This window comes from Nelumbo lutea, chromosome 1 (genome assembly GCF_056320005.1).
Source record: "Nelumbo lutea isolate HS-2025 chromosome 1, American lotus-T2T, whole genome shotgun sequence".
Taxonomy (NCBI): domain Eukaryota; kingdom Viridiplantae; phylum Streptophyta; class Magnoliopsida; order Proteales; family Nelumbonaceae; genus Nelumbo; species Nelumbo lutea.
This window is the reverse complement of record NC_142684.1, coordinates 166,334,254-166,356,433: the sequence shown is the minus strand read 5'-3', so window position 1 is coordinate 166,356,433 and position 22,180 is coordinate 166,334,254. Positions and strand designations below refer to the sequence as shown.

Sequence of the window (22,180 nt, the reverse complement as noted above, 5' to 3'; positions counted from 1 at the left end):
AATGTTTTTTCTTTTAATTCATGCCATGACAACACCTTGGAAGACAATTTTTGGCACTCTCCCCAAATTCCTTAGGTTTGCAAGGTATGATGTTTGCTCTGAAAATTCAGTCCTCTTTTGGGAAGATGTTTAGGATGGCACAGCCTCTAAAAGACCGTTTCCCGTTCCTTTATTCTATCTCCCTCTTTAAAAAGAAACCAATCTCAAGATTCCTTTCCCCCTTGGTTCTCTCATTGGCCTTAAACCAGGATTCTAAGTTTTGTAGAGGCCTAAAGGATGGCGAATATATATATATATATGTGTGTGTGTGTGTGTGTGTGTGTGTGTGTCCGTTTGTCTTTAGGAGCTCTTGCTTTTTCTAGAGTATGTGTTCGGGCCCTCCTAGACTTAATAAGAGGATTTTTTTCTTTTTTTTTTTTTATCAATAGACCTAATAAAAGGATTTGGACACTGACCTCGAGTGGCTCCTTCACTTGGGCCTCTTTTTTTAAATCCCTCTATCCCCTCCTCTCGGGTTTTTCCTGTTAAAGAAATCTGGTCAAGGCCAATTCCTTCTAAAATTGTTGTGTTTTGTTGGGAAGCCTTTTATGGTAAGATCAATACTTTGGAAAACTTGCAAAAGAAGAAACCTTATATGTGTCTGTCCTCAAACTGGTGCATTTTGTGTAAAGTGAGGAGTGAGGATTGCCACCATTTGCTGATATCTTGCTCTTTTTCTACTAGTATTTGGAATTGGGTTTTAACTTTATTTGGGTGCAGGTGGAAGTTGCCTTCTGAAGTAAATTTGCTATTTGAACTGTTTGCCTTTGGGTGACTGACAAAGAGAGGGAATTTAATGTGGGAGTGTATCAGAGCAGCTAGCTTGTGGACAATCTGGGAGGAGAGGGATGCTAGAAAATTTCAAGAAAAGGAGAGAAGCCTTGCTGAAGTAAAGGAGTGTATAATGGCAAGGACAATCTTCTAGTTGAAAACCTCAGGCGTGTTCGTGAATTATTCTTACTATGATTTAAGGAGAAATTTGGCAGCAGTGGCATCCACAACCTCCACGAAGAATAGATTACAAGCAGAATGGAAACCCCCTCCCAAAAGAGTGGTTAGATGGAAGCAGTTGGGTATAGGAGGGATCCTAAGAGATAAGGACAGCAACATCCTATCTTTGTTCTCAGGACCAGTAGGAGTTGGAGACTCTACAAGGGCTAAGATATTAGCAGCAGTACAAGGTATACAGGTTGCCATTCAACTTGGAGTTGAGAACTTGATAGTTGAGGGGGTATCCAAGGTAGTAGTGGGCTGGCTGTCAAATCCAGAAACAGTCTTTTGGTGTTACAGGGATCTTCTGAAGAAAGTTAATTGGCTGACAAGGAAAATGGCAGTTAGTTTTCAGAGGGTCAGCAGAATGGAAAATGGTATGGCTGATTCATTGGCTAAACAAGGGGTATCAACTATCAAGGGGAGATCTGTTTTGGGTTGCCTTATAATTGTAATTTCAGGCTAGAATGTGTTTTTTTTTCTCAGCTCTCAGCTCCAAGGGGGAGGTAATAACTGTAACATCTAGTGCCTCCTCTTAGACTGATTGTACACTTATTTATAAAACAGAAGTACCTAACTAAAACCAGAGTGGTTTGGGCAGATCTGTAATTGGGGCATCTAAGCTTGAAAAGATTTGATTTCCTTTGTAACAAAAACCCATTGTATTGTATACTTTAAATTAATGAATTGATTACTGATTACTGATAAGAAAACTGAGGCAAGAGAGGTTCATCCCAGTATAACTGTAACCTAAAACTCAAAATAAAATGACAACAACTATCCTACTCCTAGCTTTATTCTTAGCTAAAAATTTGAATGACATAAGGCTATTGTAACAAGATATTCACACTAGTAACTAAGGATTGATGTCTTCTTTGATGATTCCATGGAAATGACGAACCTTCCACCTCATCAACTAAATAACAATTCACAACCTGTGAATCCACCCAACCTGCACCATATCATAGTAAAAAATTGTATAAATTGCAATCCATGAAGAAGTTATAGCATCTCTAATGTAATATGTAGGTTCTAGTACCCATGGGTCTAGAATATATGAATTTCCTTGGATGACCGAGGGATGGATTTGTAAGTTGGACCTTGAAAAAGATTATGATTATATGGATTGGTCCTTCTTGAAGGAATTCTAAGAATTTGTGGTTTTGGGGAAAGGTGGAGAGGGTGGATAAGGGGTTGTGTTAGTAATGTTCACTATTCCTTATTGTCAATGGTTCAGCTAAGGACTCTTTCCCCATTTTTCTTTACCCTTGTTGTAGATGTTCTTAGTAGGCTGATTTTGAGAGAATAAAGAGTGGGGCTTCTCAAGGCTTGGAGGGTAAGAAGGGAGTGAGTGGTAGAGGCTCATCTACAATTTGCAGATGATATTATAATATTTTGCATAGATGATAGGGAGGAGGGTAAGAAATCTTACTGTTGGTGAAATTTTTTGAGAGAATCTCTAACTTGAAGGTAAATTTAGGAATGAGTTGCTTAGCAGGCATAAATCTGGAGGGGGGTGTGGTGTAATGTGATGTTATTCAGATTTTGAGAGTAAAGAGTGGGGCTTCTCAAGGCTTGGAGCGTAGGAAGGGAGTGAGTGGTAGTGGCTCATCTACAATTTGTAGATGATATTATAATATTTTGCATAGACGATGAGGAGAGGGGGGTAGGAAATCTTACTCTTGGTGAATTGTTTTGAGAGAGTATATAACTTGAAGGTAAATTTAGGAATGAGTTGCTTAGCAGGCGTAAATCTGGAGGGGGGGGGGTGGTGTAAAGTTATTCAGATATCCTGAGATGCTCAACTTCTCATTGAGCTTTCAAATACCTGGGGCTCCCTCTTGGGGGCAATCTTAGATGCTTGAATTTTTGGAACCAAGTGGTGGATATGTCCTCTAAAAAGCTAGCAGGGTGAAGAAAGAATTACATCTCCCTTGGGGAAAGAATCTCACAAATTCATTCTACTTTATCCAATCTACCCATTTATTAGCTCTCTGTTTTTAGGATTCCTTCTTTAGTGGAAAAAAGGTTAGAAAATATCGTGAGGGATTTCTTGTGGTAATCGTGAGGTATTTTTAGTGTCAACACCCATGGTTGGGACACAGGTCTGAATTCCAGGGCACCTTAGCTTCTCCTAGGAAATCTATTGTTGTTTTAGTTCCTTCTTTTTGGTCTTTCATTAGGTATGATACTGTCTCAGAATTCCCTTAATAGTCTGTCTTTAAGGGATTTTTTTTTTTGATTTATTCTCTAGGATGTTTCATAGTGAAGGTAGAGGGAGACACACATATAGTGGTCGGGTGGTCTGTTAAAAAAGAAATCAGTGCTAGAAGTGGGAAAGGAAGAAATGAATTGTACTAGAGCCTCCCTTGGTTCAATTAACCTTGGGTGGCCTGTTAAAAAAGAAATCAGTTCTAATATGAAATCTTCTTTGTACACAGATACAACTGATATAAGAATTATTTACTTTCATAGTTGCAACTGCATTTCCTAGGTGTATATTGTGGCGAGTTTAATTGAGCATTTATTATCTTGTTTTCTAGTGCCTTTAAAACTATAAATGGATGATTTGTTTATGATAATGAGGTTAGTGTTTATTGTTGACAGGCCCTCATTGACACTAGTGACCATGAAATCTATGTTAGTTTGACATGTCATAGTGAGGTAAATCAGAAGGCAAAGGGAACAGTTGGCACTCAACTTGTTGGTGAAAGAGTCAAAATTATTCTTGATGAAGTCCGGGATTTATCTCTTTTTACACGCCTTCAGTGTATACAACATATTGGTACTTGTCAAGTTCACCTGTCTGTGTTCTCTTTGTTAATAATTTTTTATGTTCTTCATGTTTATGGCCCTTTCCCTATTGAATGCAGGTGAGTACTTCCAAGCTATCATGGATGGACTGGAAACTGAATCTCATTCAGTTGTAAGTAATCACCTCAGTGTTTTGAATACATTGATTATACGTATAGATTTATCTATCCAAATAATTGTCTGAGGGCTTCTGTCTTCCTAATTGCTTTAATATATGTAGGTTGGGGAAGTTGTTCTGAAGGACTACATATTCGTTCATCTTGATAACAATCATGACAAATTTAATTTGCTTATGTTAGTGTCTTCTTCCTTTGAAATTTCATCAAATATATCCCACACTTCCTTATATTACCATCATACATTCTATTTTTGGAGTTCTCTGGATTTCTTTGTTTGACAGACTTGATTTAATTATTATAATTACATTAATACTTTTGTGCTTTGCTGTAGTTTTATGCTACAGAAGCTGTTTTCACTTGTAGATCAGACTACTGTGCCAGATAACCCTGATACTCTGCAAAATCAGGAGGTGTTGCTGCCTGGACACTTGATTACTATCTATCTTAAGGTATAAATCTAAAACTTAATTTGGATAGTTACAAAGATTCTTCATCCAATGAGGAGATTGATAAGTACAGGAGGAGAAAAAAAGAAAAATAAGCATAAAATAAGAGTGAGGGAAGAGGGGCAATGGGTACAACAAAAACACCAATGGATCAAACACCTATCCAAAGAATGCCAGCCTCAAAGGAAAAAGCCCCAGGTGCTTGTATCCTACATCAAAAAATGCCTAACCGATGAAGCCCTGACCACAAGAAAAGAAACCACAAAATGCAGGAGGCTGCGGGCCTACAGAAATGACTCATTTGTCTACTTTACAAAGCAACCAACGTCCCATCTTTGTGTTTTTCTTTCCTCTATCTCTCCTTATTGGGGATGTAAGGATTGACTGTTTCAGATTTAAATGGTCAATTTAATTAAAACACTTGATGTTTCTAAAAGAAAAAAGTAGGAATTTCAATCTGATAAGATTGGGGGCAATGATAATAAAATTAACAACAATAATCATGGTATTACTTTTTTGTGGTTCTTAAGTTGATTTGCTTATTTTATTTTTTGTCATATGAATCTAACTAATTTGGTTTTCTTTGTACTTGTTTTACAATGAGTTGTAGGAAAAGCTACAGGATTGGCTGTTGAAAGGAAGACGGCTACTTTATGATGAGATAAAGAACAAGGGAAAAAGTTCTGAATTTCTCAGCTGTATGTCATACCCTTATGTTTTCCTTTCATTTTTTTTCCTTTTTAAGCTTGTTGTAGAATAAAAAATCTCTTTGCAGCTTTTTTTTTTGTTCAGCATTTTCTTAAAATTTATTTCCTTGTTAGTCAATGAAATATGATATGGATGAGAAGTTTTGTGGTCCTGCACTCTTCTATGGGTCCCTCTGATTGGAAGCACAAAATATTTCATATTTTTTCTTCTATTTACTTTGATAGTTGTGCCTTCAAATAACCAATCCAGATCAGGTTTTATGGTGCAATTATTGATATCCTAAAGCTTTTGCATAATTGTGCTTCATTAGTCTGGGAGATATTTGCTATTCTTTATTTGCTCTATTTTTGTGATTTTATCGCCTTTTATTTCCAATGAAGGAGGAAATATTGAAAACGAGTAATTGAAGGAGAGAAAAGAATCGTAATCAGCCGATTTATGGGCATACCTTTTGCATGTTAACAACCTACACATTGTGGCATCCTATCTAGAATATGTAGCTATATAAGAGTGAGGAATTTACAGTGATTTAAAATGTGCGACTGAGGCGTGCCTAGGCCTGTGGCTTAGCTAAATGGTGCTCCTTTTTGCTCTTTTGTACATTCATCCTTCTTCATACAAGACATATTTAAAAGATGAGGAGTTATAATTAAAATAACAAAATCAATCTTTTGTGCATGAACTAAAGATTTTGGACTCTAGCATAAATTTGTTTGGCCTTGCCTCAAGGGTCTCTGTATAAAGCTGCTCATAGAATTATGGTAATGTGATTTGGAATGGAATAAAGAGATTAACAGTTTCATGTGCTTGAATTTAATCTTATTTTTACATTTTCACTTTGAATATGCATTATATATGTTTTTTAAGTAATACTATTTTTAATATTTCCGATATTTTGCATTTCTTTTTTCAAAAATTCGCGTCCTGCTTTAGAACGGAGATGCCTCGCCTTGTGGTTTGGGCATCAGGTGCAAAAAGCCCATTGCATTTTTTTTTTGTGCCTTGTGCTTTTAAAACACTCGGAATTTAGTAACACATTTAATCTTATTGAAAACATGAGCAGTGAGAGAGAAAAGCATTGCTTCTATTGTATAACACAATTAATGTTATTGCATCAATGAAACAATGATGTATTTACAACATTCAAATATCCCGATGATAGGTAGGTGTTATTCACCTAATCCTATTGTTTATTACTGTACAATTCAGTCCAAAAAAGCCAATCCCTATTTACCCATTGCTTGGCTGTCGTGTCAAACAATGTGTTTGCAGATCTAGGAAGTAGGATCTCAACAAAGCCTTGGATATGATTTTTTTTTTTTTATGAGTAATAGTGCAATTTTATCAAAACAGAAACTGATTCAGGATTACAATCTCATGCAAGATCCTTTAGAGAGGTGCGATCTGCAGCCCCTCCTGACAAATACAAAGAGGTTAGGAAACAATTACTGGAATCACAACTGAGCCCAAAACAATTCTTCCCTATTTGCCCCTTGCTTGGCTAACATCCACCCACTGAATAGAGACTGACATGTTCCTTGTTAACCATTTAATTTTCTTAACTTCATTCTTATAGCACCAAACAGTCTCATCAGGTTTCCTTAACAGGCCCACCACCACCTTTGAGTCCCCCTCAATAATTAGTTGTTGTACCCCCATTTGGTTTGCAAACTGCACCCCTTGTACCACAGCTAGCATTTCTGCCCTGACAGCATCACCAAGTCCCAAAGGACCCAAGTACAACAGAACAACCTCTCCAAGCTCATTCATTAGAATCTCCCCCATTCGAGAGAGCCCTGGATTGCCTAAGCTGTTGTCATCGAAATTCAGTTTTAGTGAGCCTTCAGACTACTTTGTTCTTGATGGAAGAGCACCTCGCTATTGCCAACCAGTTTCTCCAAAAGTCATTAAAGGAGAACTGATGGAATAGGTCCAAAGTCTTCAACCATTGTATTGCCCTATTCAATACACAGTCTTTTAGTTGCTGGTTATTTCTTTCCTCTCTTGAAATATTCTATCATTCCTTTCTTCCCATATTGTCCAAACCAAGTCTCCTCACGCACATCTCCACATTGATCTTCCCTTGCTAGATGCCTAATGTTTCTCATAGCGTGGTAGTATTTCCATCTTTCTTTAGTATTCTTCATTAACAACCTTACCACTACCTTCGAATCACCTTCCACCACCACATCTTTTGGATTAAGTGAACTAAGCACTCAAATGCCTTGTAAGACAGCCATCAATTCTGCCCTGATGGAATCATCAATACCTATCCTGTGAGTAGATTGCTTAAAATAAATCTAAATTTTAGTTTTATCTAAAATATATGGTGGATGCCCCCACCTTGACGCCTTGTGAACTGTGATGAAAATTGAAAAGGAACAGAATGTCAACTAGCTCAGAACAATTGCATCTGATACGACTTTCCTTATTCAAATTTACTTTTTGATTTAAAATTAGTTTCCTTCAAAACTGTGTGATCTCCCCAGGACAACCCACTTATGATCCAGTTTATTCTCCTTATCAATAACAGTATGTATTTATTGTTCAAGGGATAAAAGGATAGATACACCAGTGGACTAGGACTTTTAAAGGTGGAACCCAGTTAACTCTCTTAGTTGACCCATAATCAATCCTTCCGGCAGCATTTAGATTTTCAAGTTTGCAGAAACTTTAAAGGAATGGGTGGTTTTTAAAATAATTAAAAACATCTTTACTGTAAGCAGCAACTTTTATATGTCTGCTTGTATTTGTTTTTGTATAGGACCTTATTCCTTGTTCTTCATGGTTATAGTAAGATTTTTCCCCACAAATGAAAAAACGCTCTATAGAAAAAAAAGTGTTAAACTTTTGTTTTATACTCACATTAATCATTTCCCTATTGCCTTAATTAATTGATTTTGGATCTGATATGCATATAGTGGCACATGTGAAGAAGGTCTTGGATAAAAATTCTCCAAAATCTATTGGTTTAGCTCTCGAGAATATGCTGAAAACTGGAAGGCTGGTTACACAAACTGGTCTAGACTTACAACAGGTATTTATATTATGGTAAATATATTGACTTTGTCAATTCTCTATGACATTTTATGTTTCATGGTTTATACTTTCCTGTATTACTCTGGGTTGAACTATTAGTGTTTGATTTTTCCTTAGGCTTTGATATTCATATGTATATGCATACATGTATGTAATTGTGTATGAGAGAATACATATATGTATTTTGCATTCTGTTAGATGGCTGAGGTGTGAAGTGAGGTGATAGAATCTTCTGGAGTGCGATGAGGCATAAGCCTCAAGGCATGGGACTATGCCTCCTGAGATCCTATTCTTTCAATGAAATCACCAAGTCAAATGATAAAAATTAAGCTATTTCTATGAGGATTATTTTTTTACATATGAAGAGAAGAGAGTATATGATCTGATCATCATATAGACAAGGATTATGAAGCATCATTTTAAAATTGCAGACCCCAGAGGCGTGAAGCAAGGTTTTCCACTATCATAAGGTCTGAGATGCGAAGGCATAAACCTCCTGAACATGGATTTTTTAATTAATAATTAATTTAAAATAAGTAAATATATAACTAAGTAAATACCTCAAAAATCAAAATACAGGAAAAATTATGAGAAATGAGAATTTGTCACATTTGAATATTTGCCCGCACTTTGTAATTTCTGGTTGGAGTGTGCTTTTTCTCAGTGCTCAGCTCTAAGGGTAGGTAACATCTTGTGCCTCCTCTTAGGCTGATTGTACACTTCTTCTATGCTTAATAAAATTCCATTCATTTACCAAAAAAAATTGCCTACACTTGTAGTATTTTTTTTTGATAGATACACTTATATATTTATAGTATTTTACTAGGAATATTACAATAAAAAAGTTTGGAAGGTTTTCCTCCTTTGTATTTTATTACTACATAAATAAGATTATCAATGACTAAAATGCGATGAACAATGAATTGTCCAAAGAATTTCCAGCTTTGCCTTGGGATTTTGGTTTCCGTAGAGGATTAAGGGATGAGGAAATTGAGTGTTTGTCTACTCTTGTATGTCTCCTTGATAAGGTTTGGTTGGATCCCTCGAAACCTGATAAAAGGATTTGGGCCATTCATCCCAAAGGGTCTTTTTCTTGTGGTTCCTTTTTCAAGTTCCTCTGCCAATCTCCCTCTCATCAGAGTTTCCCTTTCAAAGAAGTCTAGTGTAGGCCGGTCCCCCCAAGGTTATGGCTTTGTCTTGGGAAGTGTGGCATGGTAAAGTAAACACGATGGACAACCTACAAAAGAGAAGACCTGTCCTTTGTATTTCACCAAACTGGTGCATTCTTTGCAGATCTCATGGTGAGGATTGTAATCATCTATTTTTATCTTGTAGTGTTGCTACAGAGCTTTGGGCTTGGCTTCTATCTTTGTTTGGGTCTAGTTGGGATATGCCATCAGAAGTAAGCACAATCTTTAACCCTTATTTCTTCTCTTGGCCCCATAAAAGAGGAAGGAAAATGTGGAGATGCTCATGAGCAGCATTGTTATGGATAGTATGGGAAGAAAGGAATGCCAGAATCTTCCACGAAAAAGGAAGAAGCAGTCAAACCTTAAAGGACTGCATTTTGTCCAGGTCTTCACATTGGTTAAAGACTCTAGAATTATTTAACCATTTTACTTTTACTGATTGTTGGAAGGATTGGAAGTTGGTAGCAAGCTGTTCCTCCTACAAGGGAAGAAGCAGTCAAACCTTAAAGGACTGCATTTTGTCCAGGTCTTCACATTGGTTAAAGACTCTAGAATTATTTAACCATTTTACTTTTACTGATTGTTGGAAGGATTGGAAGTTGGTAGCAAGCTGTTCCTCCTACAAGGGAAGGGCAGTGACTAGCTGGGTCCCCCCTCCTCTTGGTTCTTTGAAGCTGAATTTTGATGGGAGTAGCCAGGGTAACCCGGGTCCTTCTGGGATGGGAGGTGTACTGAGGAATGAGGCTGGGGAGGTTGTCTTAATCTACTCTGGCCCTTTAGGAGTTGGGAATTTTATCCGGGCAGAACTGCTAGTTGCAATACAAGGAATACTTTTTGCAAAAGAAGTGGGCGTGGAGCAGCTTCTGATTGAAGGAGACTCTAAGACGGTGGTGGACTGGTTAAATAATCCGGAGGATGTCACTTGGGGCTACAAAAATGAGTTAAAGAAATTCAAATGGCTGACAAGAAATATGTCTATAACTGTACAATGGGTTGGGAGATCAGCTAATGCTTTTGCTGATGTCTTGGCAAAACAAGGGATAAATAGGGAAACATTGTTCTAGGCACAATTGTAACTATTGTTTTAATTTCAACATTCATGTTTTCTCTGTTGTAGTTTGTGTATTTGCTGTTTGGAGAGGCTGCTCCTCGCGCCTCTAAGGGGATCTTCTTGTATCTATTCATTATTTTAATGGAATTGATGTTATTTATCAAAAAAAAAAAAGAATTATCCAAAAAAAAAAGATGAACAATGCATGTAGAGTGTCTAGGAGTACTTTTTATAGTTTTCTAAAATCTTACAGTACTCTTGATATACTCCTCAATCTACCCATGACCAGTTTATTGATCAGCAAAAAAACTACCCACAACCGGCTGGCAGTAATAAGTAACATTAAAATCTGCCAAATTTATCCTATGATAAAATTCCATTGAGTTGACTAACTAAAATGAAAAAACTAACCTTTTTTCTTCATAATTGAAATTTCAACTCTGGATCACCAACTACTAAACTAAAATTAATGAAACTTTAACAGAGATAACTAAACTCATTAGCAAAACAACAGGCAGGGTCCATGTGGTGAAACTTTGAAAATTTGACTTGATTGTTGATCACTATTGATAGTCCACAGTTATTATAAATCAAAAGGCAGCTTGATAAAGGCCATCTACTTGTCTGATCAGCCTAATATTTTGAAGCATTATTTTACACTCATTGGATCTAATATTTCCAAAATTCTGCTCAACTAATGGTTGGATTGAGAGAAATTGTAGCGCAACTTCTGTAAGAAAGAAGTGTTTCAGTGAGGGTTGCGAAATGGGTGAAAACCTCATAGTTATTCTCCTTATAATCTCAAGGAACAAAGTGGAAGAAGGTGATTGATTCTTCTGTAATAAATAATGGTAACCACCACAAGAGGGTTTCATAAATCTGAAATTTGATGGTAATAGCATGTGGAACACCAGGCAGTCATGTGTAGGTGGGGTGTTTAGGGATGAGAGAAGTCATATAATTACTATGATCTCTGAACTGTTTGGAGTTGGGACTTGGGAACTTATTGAGGGTAGATGCGATGGCTATAGTGGAAGGTCTAAGGAGAGCAAAGGTGTTGAACATACAGAAACTTATTATGGGGGGGGGGACTCAAAGGTTTATGGTTGATGAATAATGAAGAAGTTATGTGGGTCTATGGTAGTGAAATTAAAAGATTAAATGGTTGGCAAGAAGTATAAAGGTGCAAGGCATTTAAAGATGAGCTAATTCTTTGGCTGACACATTAGCCAGTCAAGGGGTTATGAGGGATCATATGTTTTGGGCAAATTGTTACTTCAATTGGGTGAGAGACTAAGGTCTCTATAAAATCAGTGTGTGATTTTGTACATTAAGTTTAAATTGTAATGAAATACTTATCAAAAGAAAACAAACACTTCTGCCTAGAATATGGACTTAAATTTGACGGTTCCTCTTGCAACATTCTCTCGAGTTTCTTCTCTTGATTCTTTGTCATCACTTGCTTAAATACATATGCATAAAAGACTACATTTTATGTGTATGTGTCCTTAGAAGTTATATATGGGTTTGCTTTATTTTCAAAGTAAATAGGAGTGATTTTCTATTCACTTTCCAAGTTGGAATTGGGTTCCGTAAAGGGAGATTCAGCTCTTATATTGATTCTATAAAAGGAGCCATTGTTACTGAATATTTAAATAGTTAGTGTTGGTGATGAATAAATGTTTAGTTTAGTGAATTCTGCTAGTGGCCAGATATTTCTTCTCTTTCCTATAATACTTCTCTCTATTTTCTTTTCTTCTTTCTTTACTAGTTTGCTGCCTATTTTATAATATATCAACTTCTTTTCTTCTTCATCTTCCTACAAGCTTTAAGCTATTTAAAGGCATTCTTTTTTCTGCATTCTCACACATGCAGCCCAGATTTTACCATTACACCAAGTAATTAAAAATTCTTTCCAATCTAAGTAAGAATAGAAGTGTCAGCTATAAAAATATACTTGAAAAGGGATTACGTTCAGAGAAAAAAAATTGTATTAAAGCAATAAACAAAGGGCAAACTTCATATACCCTTCACACTATGGGGGGTGCATCACTCGATTACCTAAAATTTAGTTTGAGTTGGATTCCCTCTGAATTTTCACAAGAGAAGCAAAGAAGTCCCTCCGCTAATATTCCATCAGAAAAATAAGCGAAAAATGATTGTCTGCATCAGGCAACCAAGCCTTATGGATGTATTTGCTCCTGTCTTATTCATTTGAACTTTTAAGATGAGAAAGGGGCTTCTTTAGCTTGTTCACATCAGGCAACCATGCCGGAGCACCAAGGTCTGCTCGGCACATCAGTTGACCAAATTGGATCAGGTGCAGATTACTTGGTAACAGATTCATTGTTTCAAAATCAGATGTACCAAGGAAGCAGATGATAAAAATGATTCAGAGTTATCCCATGCTTCATCAGTTGGAAGCCATCCACAAAAGAACCCATGGATATGTACTTTAGCGTGACTTATCCTAATATTGGATTTCATTACACTCCTACAGAAGTACTTTCCTTTCATCCCTGCCAAAAAGGAGACACACATGCACACACGTGAGATACTGTCCTTATTGGTGAAGCCTCTGTTATACCTGGTAGCTGGTGACCATTGACCAGCAGAGGCAATTACAACAGCAGAGGCAGAGCTCTCATTTCTGTTTCCTCATCCTATTCCCGCAAAGAACCTTCTACAAAGAAGGTAACCCCTGATCCCCACAAGGTCTCAACCGAAATCCCAGTTGCATGTCAATGCTCCTATGAACAGTTTGTTTTGACATTTATGTTCTTTGCAGTGTTGAAATCCTGTCTATTTGCTATGCTGCAAGAGGAGGCTAGATTGGCCTCTCTATACTGTTAATCTCTGCCTTGTTCTCCTTGTATACTGGAATCCTGTTATGGAACTACCTAGACAGCAATCCTGAGCTTGAGACATGTCCGGCCATTGGACAGGATGCTTTTGGTACCATCAACTGTTACTTTATATCCACAGTTCTGTATGTGGAGTGGTACATTTGTAATAAACTGTTGACTTTGTTAAACTACACTTGAGGCTTATTAGGTTAATGCTCTGATCTCCAACTCCAGTAGTACTCGGAGTCTTCTTCTTCAGTCGTGAGACAGCAAATTTGATCTCTTCTTCAGGGTTTTGTTTTTTTAAATTGATTTATGCTGTTAGCACATCTTGGGCTGTGAAAGTTTGTGTGGGTGGGTGGGGGGGGGAGGGTTATATGGAATTTACCCTAGAGCAAATTGTTTTGACCATATCGTTTTATAGTTAGATAGCTAACCCATGTCACTGTCATTGGATAGATCTGAGTCCTGCAATTTGGTTATGTAGGCTTTGTGCAAAGCTTTTTCCAATACTGTGTTATGGGGGATTTCATTTATATTTTGTTTGCAGTTAATCAAGTCACAAGTGTTGTCTCTAGTGGTGATGATATGCTGATCTCTTAAAATATCCTTCTCATTTATGTCCCTGTAAACAGATGGAAGCAGAGTAAAAACTGAACAAAAACTGGACCAGTACTTCTAGTGCATACCGTTTAATTCCACCCAGCGCAAATGCTATTCATTTTTAAAACAAACAGTCTGCCTTCAATGCATTAGGCAATGCATGTTGGTGTCTCATTTGTTGCGGACAGCTTGTGTCTGAAATGGGAATGTTCAATATTCATCCCTGGTGTTTAATGGATATCCATTGGAGAGGTGTCAATTAGGCATTAGCCAAAGTACCAACACAAACCAGTTATCTTATCCATAAGAAAGATCTTGGTATTGTGGGTTAAGACACCTTCAAACCTGGGTTGTAGCCTTATAATTATTTTGAAGTTTTTATCTGAAGGAGTTTTTTAATGACATTGGCTTATGTTTAAGTTTATTATTCTCTTCTTTCTTGACTTTTTGTTATTATTGTGCAATTATGTAAAAATTTGTTTTGAAGCTTTGCATGTGTCTTTTGTTATTATATTAATTATATTAACCTATATGATTTTTTTTACTTTGATTTATGCTTAAAATGTATATAATTTTTTGGTTTTTTTTTTTTTTGAATTTTTGTGATAGAAAGAAGGAATGTCTGTTCAAGCAGAGAGGCTGAATTTTCTCCGTTTTCTTTCACATTTTCGAGCTGTTCATCGAGGAGCTTCATTTGCAGGACTTCGCACTACAAGCGTACGGAAATTGCTTCCAGAGTATGGTTTGTCATGCTAATCTATTTAAGAGTTTGATAATGATTTCTATATTGTAATCTTGCTAGTTATGTTTTCAGAACTTGGGGGTTTCTCTGCCCTGTTCACACACCTGATGGAGAGCCATGTGGTTTGCTGAACCATTTGACTTCTACTTGTCGTAAGATGATATCTTCCTTTTGTAGTTTATTTCTTCTGTGCTGTTATTTTTTCTCATGCATTTTGAGGTTTCAATGTATTTCCATAGGTGCAGTACCCTTCTGCTTATTTGCATACTTTGTACAACTAAATGTTGTGAATTATCTTCACTCCCCCTCTACTCAAAGCAAAGACAACTAATATATAATATATAATTCCCTAGCTGACGGTTTAGCTAAACGAGGGGCAGAAAGGGATTCACTGTTTTGGGCTAAGCTGTAACTTTAGTGTTTTTTTTTTTCTTTCTTTTTCTCCTTTTCTTGAGGTTCTCTGTTGCTCTTGGAAGATAAGTGTGTTTGTCTTCCTCTTGTAAATCTTCTATTGATGATTTAATGAAAGTGTTATTGATCAATATATATATATATATATATATATATATATATATATATATATAACCTTCATGTGGAATATATAATAATATGGTTACACCCAAGCATCACCCCATATGGTTGGGATAAGTCATGGATGATGGTCATGATACTCATAAGCATCACTATTGGTTACTATGTAGTTCCATATTTAATTCATATGCATTTTTCATTATAAATCTCAGGAATCACATCCTACTTCGATTCACATGGAAATGTGAAAGATTTTTTCAAAATTCGGATGTCCATCCTGAGTGTTTTAATTGGAGTTGGAATGATGCCTTCTCTGCCAAAGCTTGTACGAGCTGGGCCACCTGAAGTTCTTTCTGTCCTTTTGGATGGGCGTGTAGTTGGCTCTATATCTTCCCCTGAGGTTGAGAATGCTGTTGCACATTTACGGAGGTTAAAGCTTTCAGCATGTTTGGGGGTCTGTATTTATTTGGTTTTGGAGAGTTTACTGTTTTTTGAATCTGTTTCCCATTTGCTTTCATTCTTATATAATTAATTGAATGATGTTGCAGATTCCCAATGATTTGGAGGTTGGGTATGTTCCGCTGACCATGGGTGGAGCATATCCTGGCTTGTACCTTTTCACATCTCCATCAAGGTTTGCTCGTCCAGTTAGGAACATTTCTGTTTCTTCAGAGGAAGGCCAGGATATTGAACTTATTGGGCCATTTGAACAGGTCTGTTACTGATCTTTAGTTACATTTTCTTATAGCATTAACTATGGAATGCCTTATTTTCTCTTTTTATTTCTTTTGAAGGACAGTGAAAGAAATTCTTATCAAAACAAAATATAGTACAATGGGTGTTGGTGAATTTGATTGGATATGTGCTTCTCTTGTATTTGAGAGCCCTTTTTGGTTATGATGTAGGGGAGGAACCTTCCTGCCATTGCTGTTTCTTTGAAATTTAGATTTTTGGCAGCAGTTGGGGATTACTGTTCAATTGATTAGGCAATTGGCTAGTGATTTAACTGAGTTTTGTTGGGCATAAGTACTCTAGGCTGGCAATTAGCCATCCTTGTTTGGTGCATGGTGAAATTTCAGGCAGGCAAGCATGAAAATGTGGGCTCGAGTCTGAGAGTGGTAAAATTTGGCTTATATTCAATCCACCTCTCCAAGATCCCAGACAGCCGGGACCAACTTTCAGGCGAAGGTCAAGTTTGATGCATTTGTTTAACAAAGTATTAGTGTAAATACAATCGAGAATTTGCAGTTGTTTACAGTTATCCATACAAAGGGACACAATATGGGCCAAAAAGATGCGTATATATGTTAGCCAGCTGCACTATTTATACAGAGTGTTCAGATTCAAGAATTTTTCTTTTTCTTTTTTCTTCAAACCCCAAAGTTTACTCCTGGTGGAGGGTGAGGGGTGGGGGGGGGCATTTCTTTCCTTAAGTTAGCATCACTGACTAATTTGAATTCTTTGCATACTTTCTACCCTGGGTACAGACAAACCTTGGTATGCAGTAATAAAACGCATTCATGGAATCTCAGATGATTGGGATGCTTGACTTGTAGTTAGGTGTACGTGAGACTCTCTATGGAAATCGGTTATCACTATTTTACCTTTGTTTTGACCCCACACTAGATTTGATTTCTACTCTGGAGACACAAGGAAATTTTGGATAGATCTTTGGGTAGGGAAAACACTTGAAAAATTCTCTATTCCTTCACTTTTTTCCTTCTCTGACCACAAAAACAAAATAGTCTCCTGTTGTTCTTCCATTTCAGCCTTCAAATCATAGACATTCTCAGTGGTTGTGGTGAGCAAACACAAGTAGGTTTAGTTGCAGCTTCAGAAGTAGTAGCTAAGGTGGATGGCTTTATGGACGGTTCTTCTTCAATTAGTATTTCTGATAAATTCACAATATGGTGAGCTTTCAATAGCTTTTGTTCCAATTAATATGGTGATCTTTTCAATAGCTTTTAAGAGAAGAATGAGGATAACTTTCAAGAGACAAGTTAGAAGGAATCATGGGGCACTACAGGAGAGGAAAAAGCAGAGATTATTGTTACCGATGAGGAAGAATTGGAGAGGGATGTGGAAAAACAGTTGGGGAACAAGACCATTGCAAAAGTGATGAGATTGTTTTGGAAGAGGAGGAAGTGAGGGGGAGGAAGGAGCGCAAATGATTCAGAAGACGAAGGGATTGCAATGGATGAAACCTATGTTATTGGAAAAAAGTTGATTTGGAAAAGATTGTAAATATAGAAGTTGAAGTGAGCAAAGCTTTGGATATTCATTGTGTGTGGAGAGAGGTTTATGTTAGAAAAAAATTCAGAGAAGTAGAAGAGAAATATCCATTGCCTGTGAGGGAGGATGATGCAAATAGTTGTCTAGTGAGATTGCAATCAGTCTTAGTTTAGATCTGAATTAAACTAGAAATAATGCAGAGAGTAAAAGAAGGGAAGAAGAGAGAACATGAAGAGGAGAAAAGATTCAGAGAAGAGTGTGGGTCATAACTGAGATTGTCGCCCCACTCAACTATTTATATTCATGATTTAAGAAAAGGTAAAAAACCAGTATTAACCCTACTGCTTACATAAGCTATAAATAACAGAAAATAACTACCAACTAATCCAGCTAACATACTAACAGCAATATAAATAGGCATGCAGCAGAGGGGACCACATTATTGTTCTACATCTCTACACTCCCCCTCAAGTGGGAGTAGATATTAGTCATTCCCATTTTGCACAAATCAGTCTCCAATTGGTCTTTGTAACTGCCTTAGTGAAGAGATCTGCAAGCTGCATATTAGAGGCGAAATCTGGAAGACATACTTCTTGGGAAGTAACTCTTTCTCTGATAAAGTGTCGATCTACTTGAATATGCTTAGTTCTATCATGTTGTACTGGATTATGGGCAATGTTAATAGTTGCCTGATTATCACAATACTACATTAGGGGCTTCTCATAAGCAATACCTATCTCCTCAAATAGGGATCTCAACCATAAGACTTCAGCCACACCATTTGCCATAGATCTATATTCAGCTTCAGCACTTAAGCGAACAACAACATTTTGTTTCCTACTTCTCCAAGAGACAAGATTCCTCCTACAAAAGCACAATGCCCAGAGGTAGATCTCCTATCATCAACACAACTAGTCCAATCAGCATTTGTGTAAACTTTTATTTTCATGTGACCATTATCCTTGAAGAGTATACCTCTGCTGGTCATCTCTTCAAATAAGTCAGTATCCTCTCAACTGCAAGTAGGTGAGTGTTTCTAGGAGAATGCATATACTGGCTAACACTAACTGCATAAGAAATGTCTGGTCATGTTAGGCAAAGATAGAGTAGTTTCCCAACCAACCATTGAAACATAACTTTATCTTCAAGTGGCTCTCCACCTTCTGCACTGATCTTAAGATTTTGTTCAATAGGTGTGTTAGCAGGTTTAACACCTAGCTTCCCAGTTTCTTCCAAAAGATCAAGAACATACTTCCTTTGGGAAAGAAAAATCCCATGTTTAGACCATTCTACCTCAATGCCCAAAAAATAACGTAGTTCTCCCAAGTCTTTGACCTCAAATTCTTGATGAAGTAGTTGCTTAAGAGAGTTAATCTCACATGTATCATTCCCTGTCACTACAATATCATCCACATATACAACAAGTAGAGTTCAGGTGGAATCCATTTTTTTAATAAAAGTGTGATCTGATTGTGTTTGCACATAGCCGAATTTTTCAAGGGCCTGTCTAAATCTATCAAACCAGGCTCTGGGAGACTGCTTCAGTCCATATAAGGCCTTATTAAGTTGGCAGACCTTCTTCCTTGCTTCTACACTATAAAATCCAGGAGGTAACTCCATGTATACCTCTTCTTGCAAATCACCATTGAGGAAGGCATTTTTAACATCCATCTGAAACAATGGCCACAAGAAATTGGTTGCAATGGATAGTAAAACTCTGATAATGTTCATCCTTGCTACTGGTGCAAAAGTCTCCAAATAGTCTATGCCATATGTTTGTGTAAACCCCTTTGCAACTAATCTGGCCTTTTATACCTTTCAACGGAACCATCAACATTATGTTTCACTGTAAACACCCATCTACACCCAAGCGGTTTCTTCCCTTTAGGCTGATCAACTAACTCCCATGTATTGTTCTTTAGAAGAGCATCCATATCTAACTTCATTGCATCCTTCCACTAAGGTATTGACAAGGCTTCTTGCACTGTTATGGGAACGGAAATAGCAACAATAGATGCGAAAAAGGACTTGTAGGATGGAGACAAATGATCATAAGACAGAAACTGGGAAATACAATGAGTTGTAGATGAGGTACAATGGCAGTTCATTGGGACTGTGGTGTTTCATCTGTAGTGGGGTATAAAGGAACTTTAATTGGAAGATCAAGATCAAGATCATCCAATGGAGGAGGAGAAGGATCAACAATGGAAGGAATTTCATTTGTAGTGGGGGATAAAGGAACTATGGTACATGGTTCTGGAGCCACAGAGGAAATTGGAGTTGGCCTGCACCGTTGATGACCGAAATCAACCTGCCTTCGTTGCTTGTGATACACCCTAAAATCCCAACACCTTTGACAACCCTCCTCTCTACACTTCCCTTCAGTGATTAGGACAAGTAATGGGATTTTTGATGAATGAGACCCCATCTCACTACTCTCCCGTTGAGAAGAAACTCTAGGATAATAGGGTACATCCTTAAAGAATGTGACATCCATAGAAACAAACCGTTTCCCTGATATAGGCTTGTGCTTACCCAAGGAAAATGCATTTTGAGGCTTTAGGATCAACTTTGGAACGTTGAGGCCCAAGGATCTAAACAAAGCAAGTACATCCAAAAGTCTTAAGGGGAATAGTAAACATCTCCTTATCAGGATATAATAGGGTAAATGGAACTTTCATGTCTAGGACCCGTGAAGGAACTTGGTTGATGAGACACACAACTGCATGAATAGCATCTCCCCATAAGTGCATAGGTACATTGGAGTTGAGCATAATGCTTCTGGCCACCTCCAATATATATCTAATCTTCCTCTCAGCAACCCCATTTTGCTGAGGTGTATGGGAACAAGTGCTCTAATGGATGACTCCATCGTCAAGGAAATATGAAGCCAATGGTTTTGCAAAATACTCTTCAGCATTATCGGTTTTGAAAATTTTGATTTTGACCCCAAACTAGGTCGAAACCATCTGATGGAAGATTGAGTCAAGGTAGGAACCTCATCTCGAGAACACATAAGGTAAACCCATCAAAAACATGTATAGTCATCAACAAACAACAAGAAATATCTGTATCCCTCCATAGCAGTGATGTGATATGGTCCCCAAACATCAATATGCACAATTTCTAAAGGAATGCTACTTCTTTTATTGTTCAAATAATAGGTTGTTCTACAATGCTTTGTTTGTTCACAACTTTAACATTTCAAACTGGACATCTGGATTGACTCAAACAAACTCTTTAAAGACCTAAACATCAAATGCCCTAACTGATTTTGCTAAAGCATAACCTGACTCACGGACTGAGAAATAAAATACCTCCCAACTTCACAATCTTCCCCATTTGAATTCCCTCCAAGCAAGTAGATTCCATTCGTCTCATGGCCAATCCCAATTACCTTCCTCGTCTCCAGATCTTGAAAAACACATCGATCAGGAAAGAAAGTCATTGAACAATTTTGACCTTTAGTGATGCTACTAACTAAAAGCAAGTTAGTACTAAGTTTAGGAACATGCAAAATTGAACAATTTCAGCTGATGTGAGGCTGCATAGAGTTGCACAACCAAATCATAACCAAATAGTTCTCTTGAACCCATTTGGCATATGTTGGGTCTTCCTTGGTTGGTTCCTTTACATCCCCCATCACATAGCTCAGTTTTCCTCTACTCCCAATAGCCATCATGGCTGACTGAGCCCATTCCAAGTAATTTGATCCGTCAAATTTGACAGTGGTGATCTGAAACATTTTCTCAGTCATGTTTCCAGTACCACCAGCCCCAAAGACCCTTGATTTTTATTCCTGCCATCTCTTTCAAGAAATTTATCAAAAGTAAACCCCTTTAATGCTAAAACAGATGTAATTACACCCAGAAATTGCTAATAGCCGACCTAGAAGGTTGAAATATGTCTAGCAATCATGCAGAAATATTGGACCAGGCTTAATAATCTCCCAGAAACTGATAACAGTTATATATTTAGGGTTTAAATCTGAGAACTGGTTGTAGGTAAAGAAAAAACCCTAAAAAATTCAGAGAAAGTAGAAAACTTCCAGCTGCTCCTTCCAGAATGTTCAAATTAAATTCTGATTGAAGTCGATCTCAAAAACAAACTGAAACCTACCCAGAAAAGTCTGGTCGCCACCTCCAATCCACAGTCTGAACCCTAATCTTGAATTTTCTTTCTTTCCTCTGATTCTTCCTCATCACTGGACACCTCCCAAGGCCTTACAATCCCTTGGGCATCTGCTGCACTCTTCCAGCAATCTCCAAGAACCAGTTGATTGACATTTTTTGCTAAAACTTCCAACCCTAGGAAGTTCTCATGCAGTCGGCCGGATTAAACTCACATGAGAAGCCCTAGGTTGGCTCTGATACCAAGTTGTCTAGTAAGACTGCATTCCGTCTTAGTTTAGATCTGAATTAAACAAGAAATAATGAAATAATGCAGAGAATAAAAGAAGAAGAGAAGAAGAGAGAACACAAAGAGGAGAAAAAATTCAGAGAATGTGGGCCATAACTGAGATTGTTGTCCCACTCAACTATTTATATTAATGATTTAAAACAAGGTAAAAAAACCAGTATTACCCCTACTGCTTACATAAGCTATAAATAACAGAAAATAACTACCAACTAATCCACCTAACATACAGCAATATAAATAGACGTGCAGGAGTGGGGACCACATTATTGTTCTACATCTCTACACAAATCATCAGGAATATCCTTCTTTGTCTGATGATGGCGGGAACTTCATTTCATGTAGAACTGAAGAAGCTGACATTGAAAAAGGTGGAAAGTTGAATGGTGTTCAGTTTTTTGACAAAAACACAGT

At 37.3% G+C, this 22,180-nt stretch overlaps 1 protein-coding gene across 4 annotated transcripts in view; it reads left to right on the top strand.

Annotated features, from left to right (window-relative positions):
- NRPA2 (nuclear RNA polymerase A2) overlaps positions 1-22,180 on the top strand; it is a 73,202-nt gene that overhangs the window by 13,942 nt on the left and 37,080 nt on the right. For all 4 annotated transcript variants that reach the window (XR_016104062.1, XM_088960308.1, XM_088960309.1 and 1 more), the window contains 10 exons: positions 3,637-3,814; positions 3,903-3,955; positions 4,064-4,137; positions 4,294-4,411; positions 5,019-5,106; positions 8,038-8,153; positions 14,455-14,582; positions 14,660-14,739; positions 15,331-15,572; positions 15,667-15,831. Coding sequence is in view for 3 of the 4 variants with exons in the window: in XM_088960308.1 (XP_088816434.1) it covers positions 3,637-3,814; positions 3,903-3,955; positions 4,064-4,137; positions 4,294-4,411; positions 5,019-5,106; positions 8,038-8,153; positions 14,455-14,582; positions 14,660-14,739; positions 15,331-15,572; positions 15,667-15,831 (1,242 nt within the window). In the remaining variant the exon portion in view is untranslated. The remainder of the gene's footprint in view (positions 1-3,636; positions 3,815-3,902; positions 3,956-4,063; positions 4,138-4,293; positions 4,412-5,018; positions 5,107-8,037; positions 8,154-14,454; positions 14,583-14,659; positions 14,740-15,330; positions 15,573-15,666; positions 15,832-22,180) is intronic.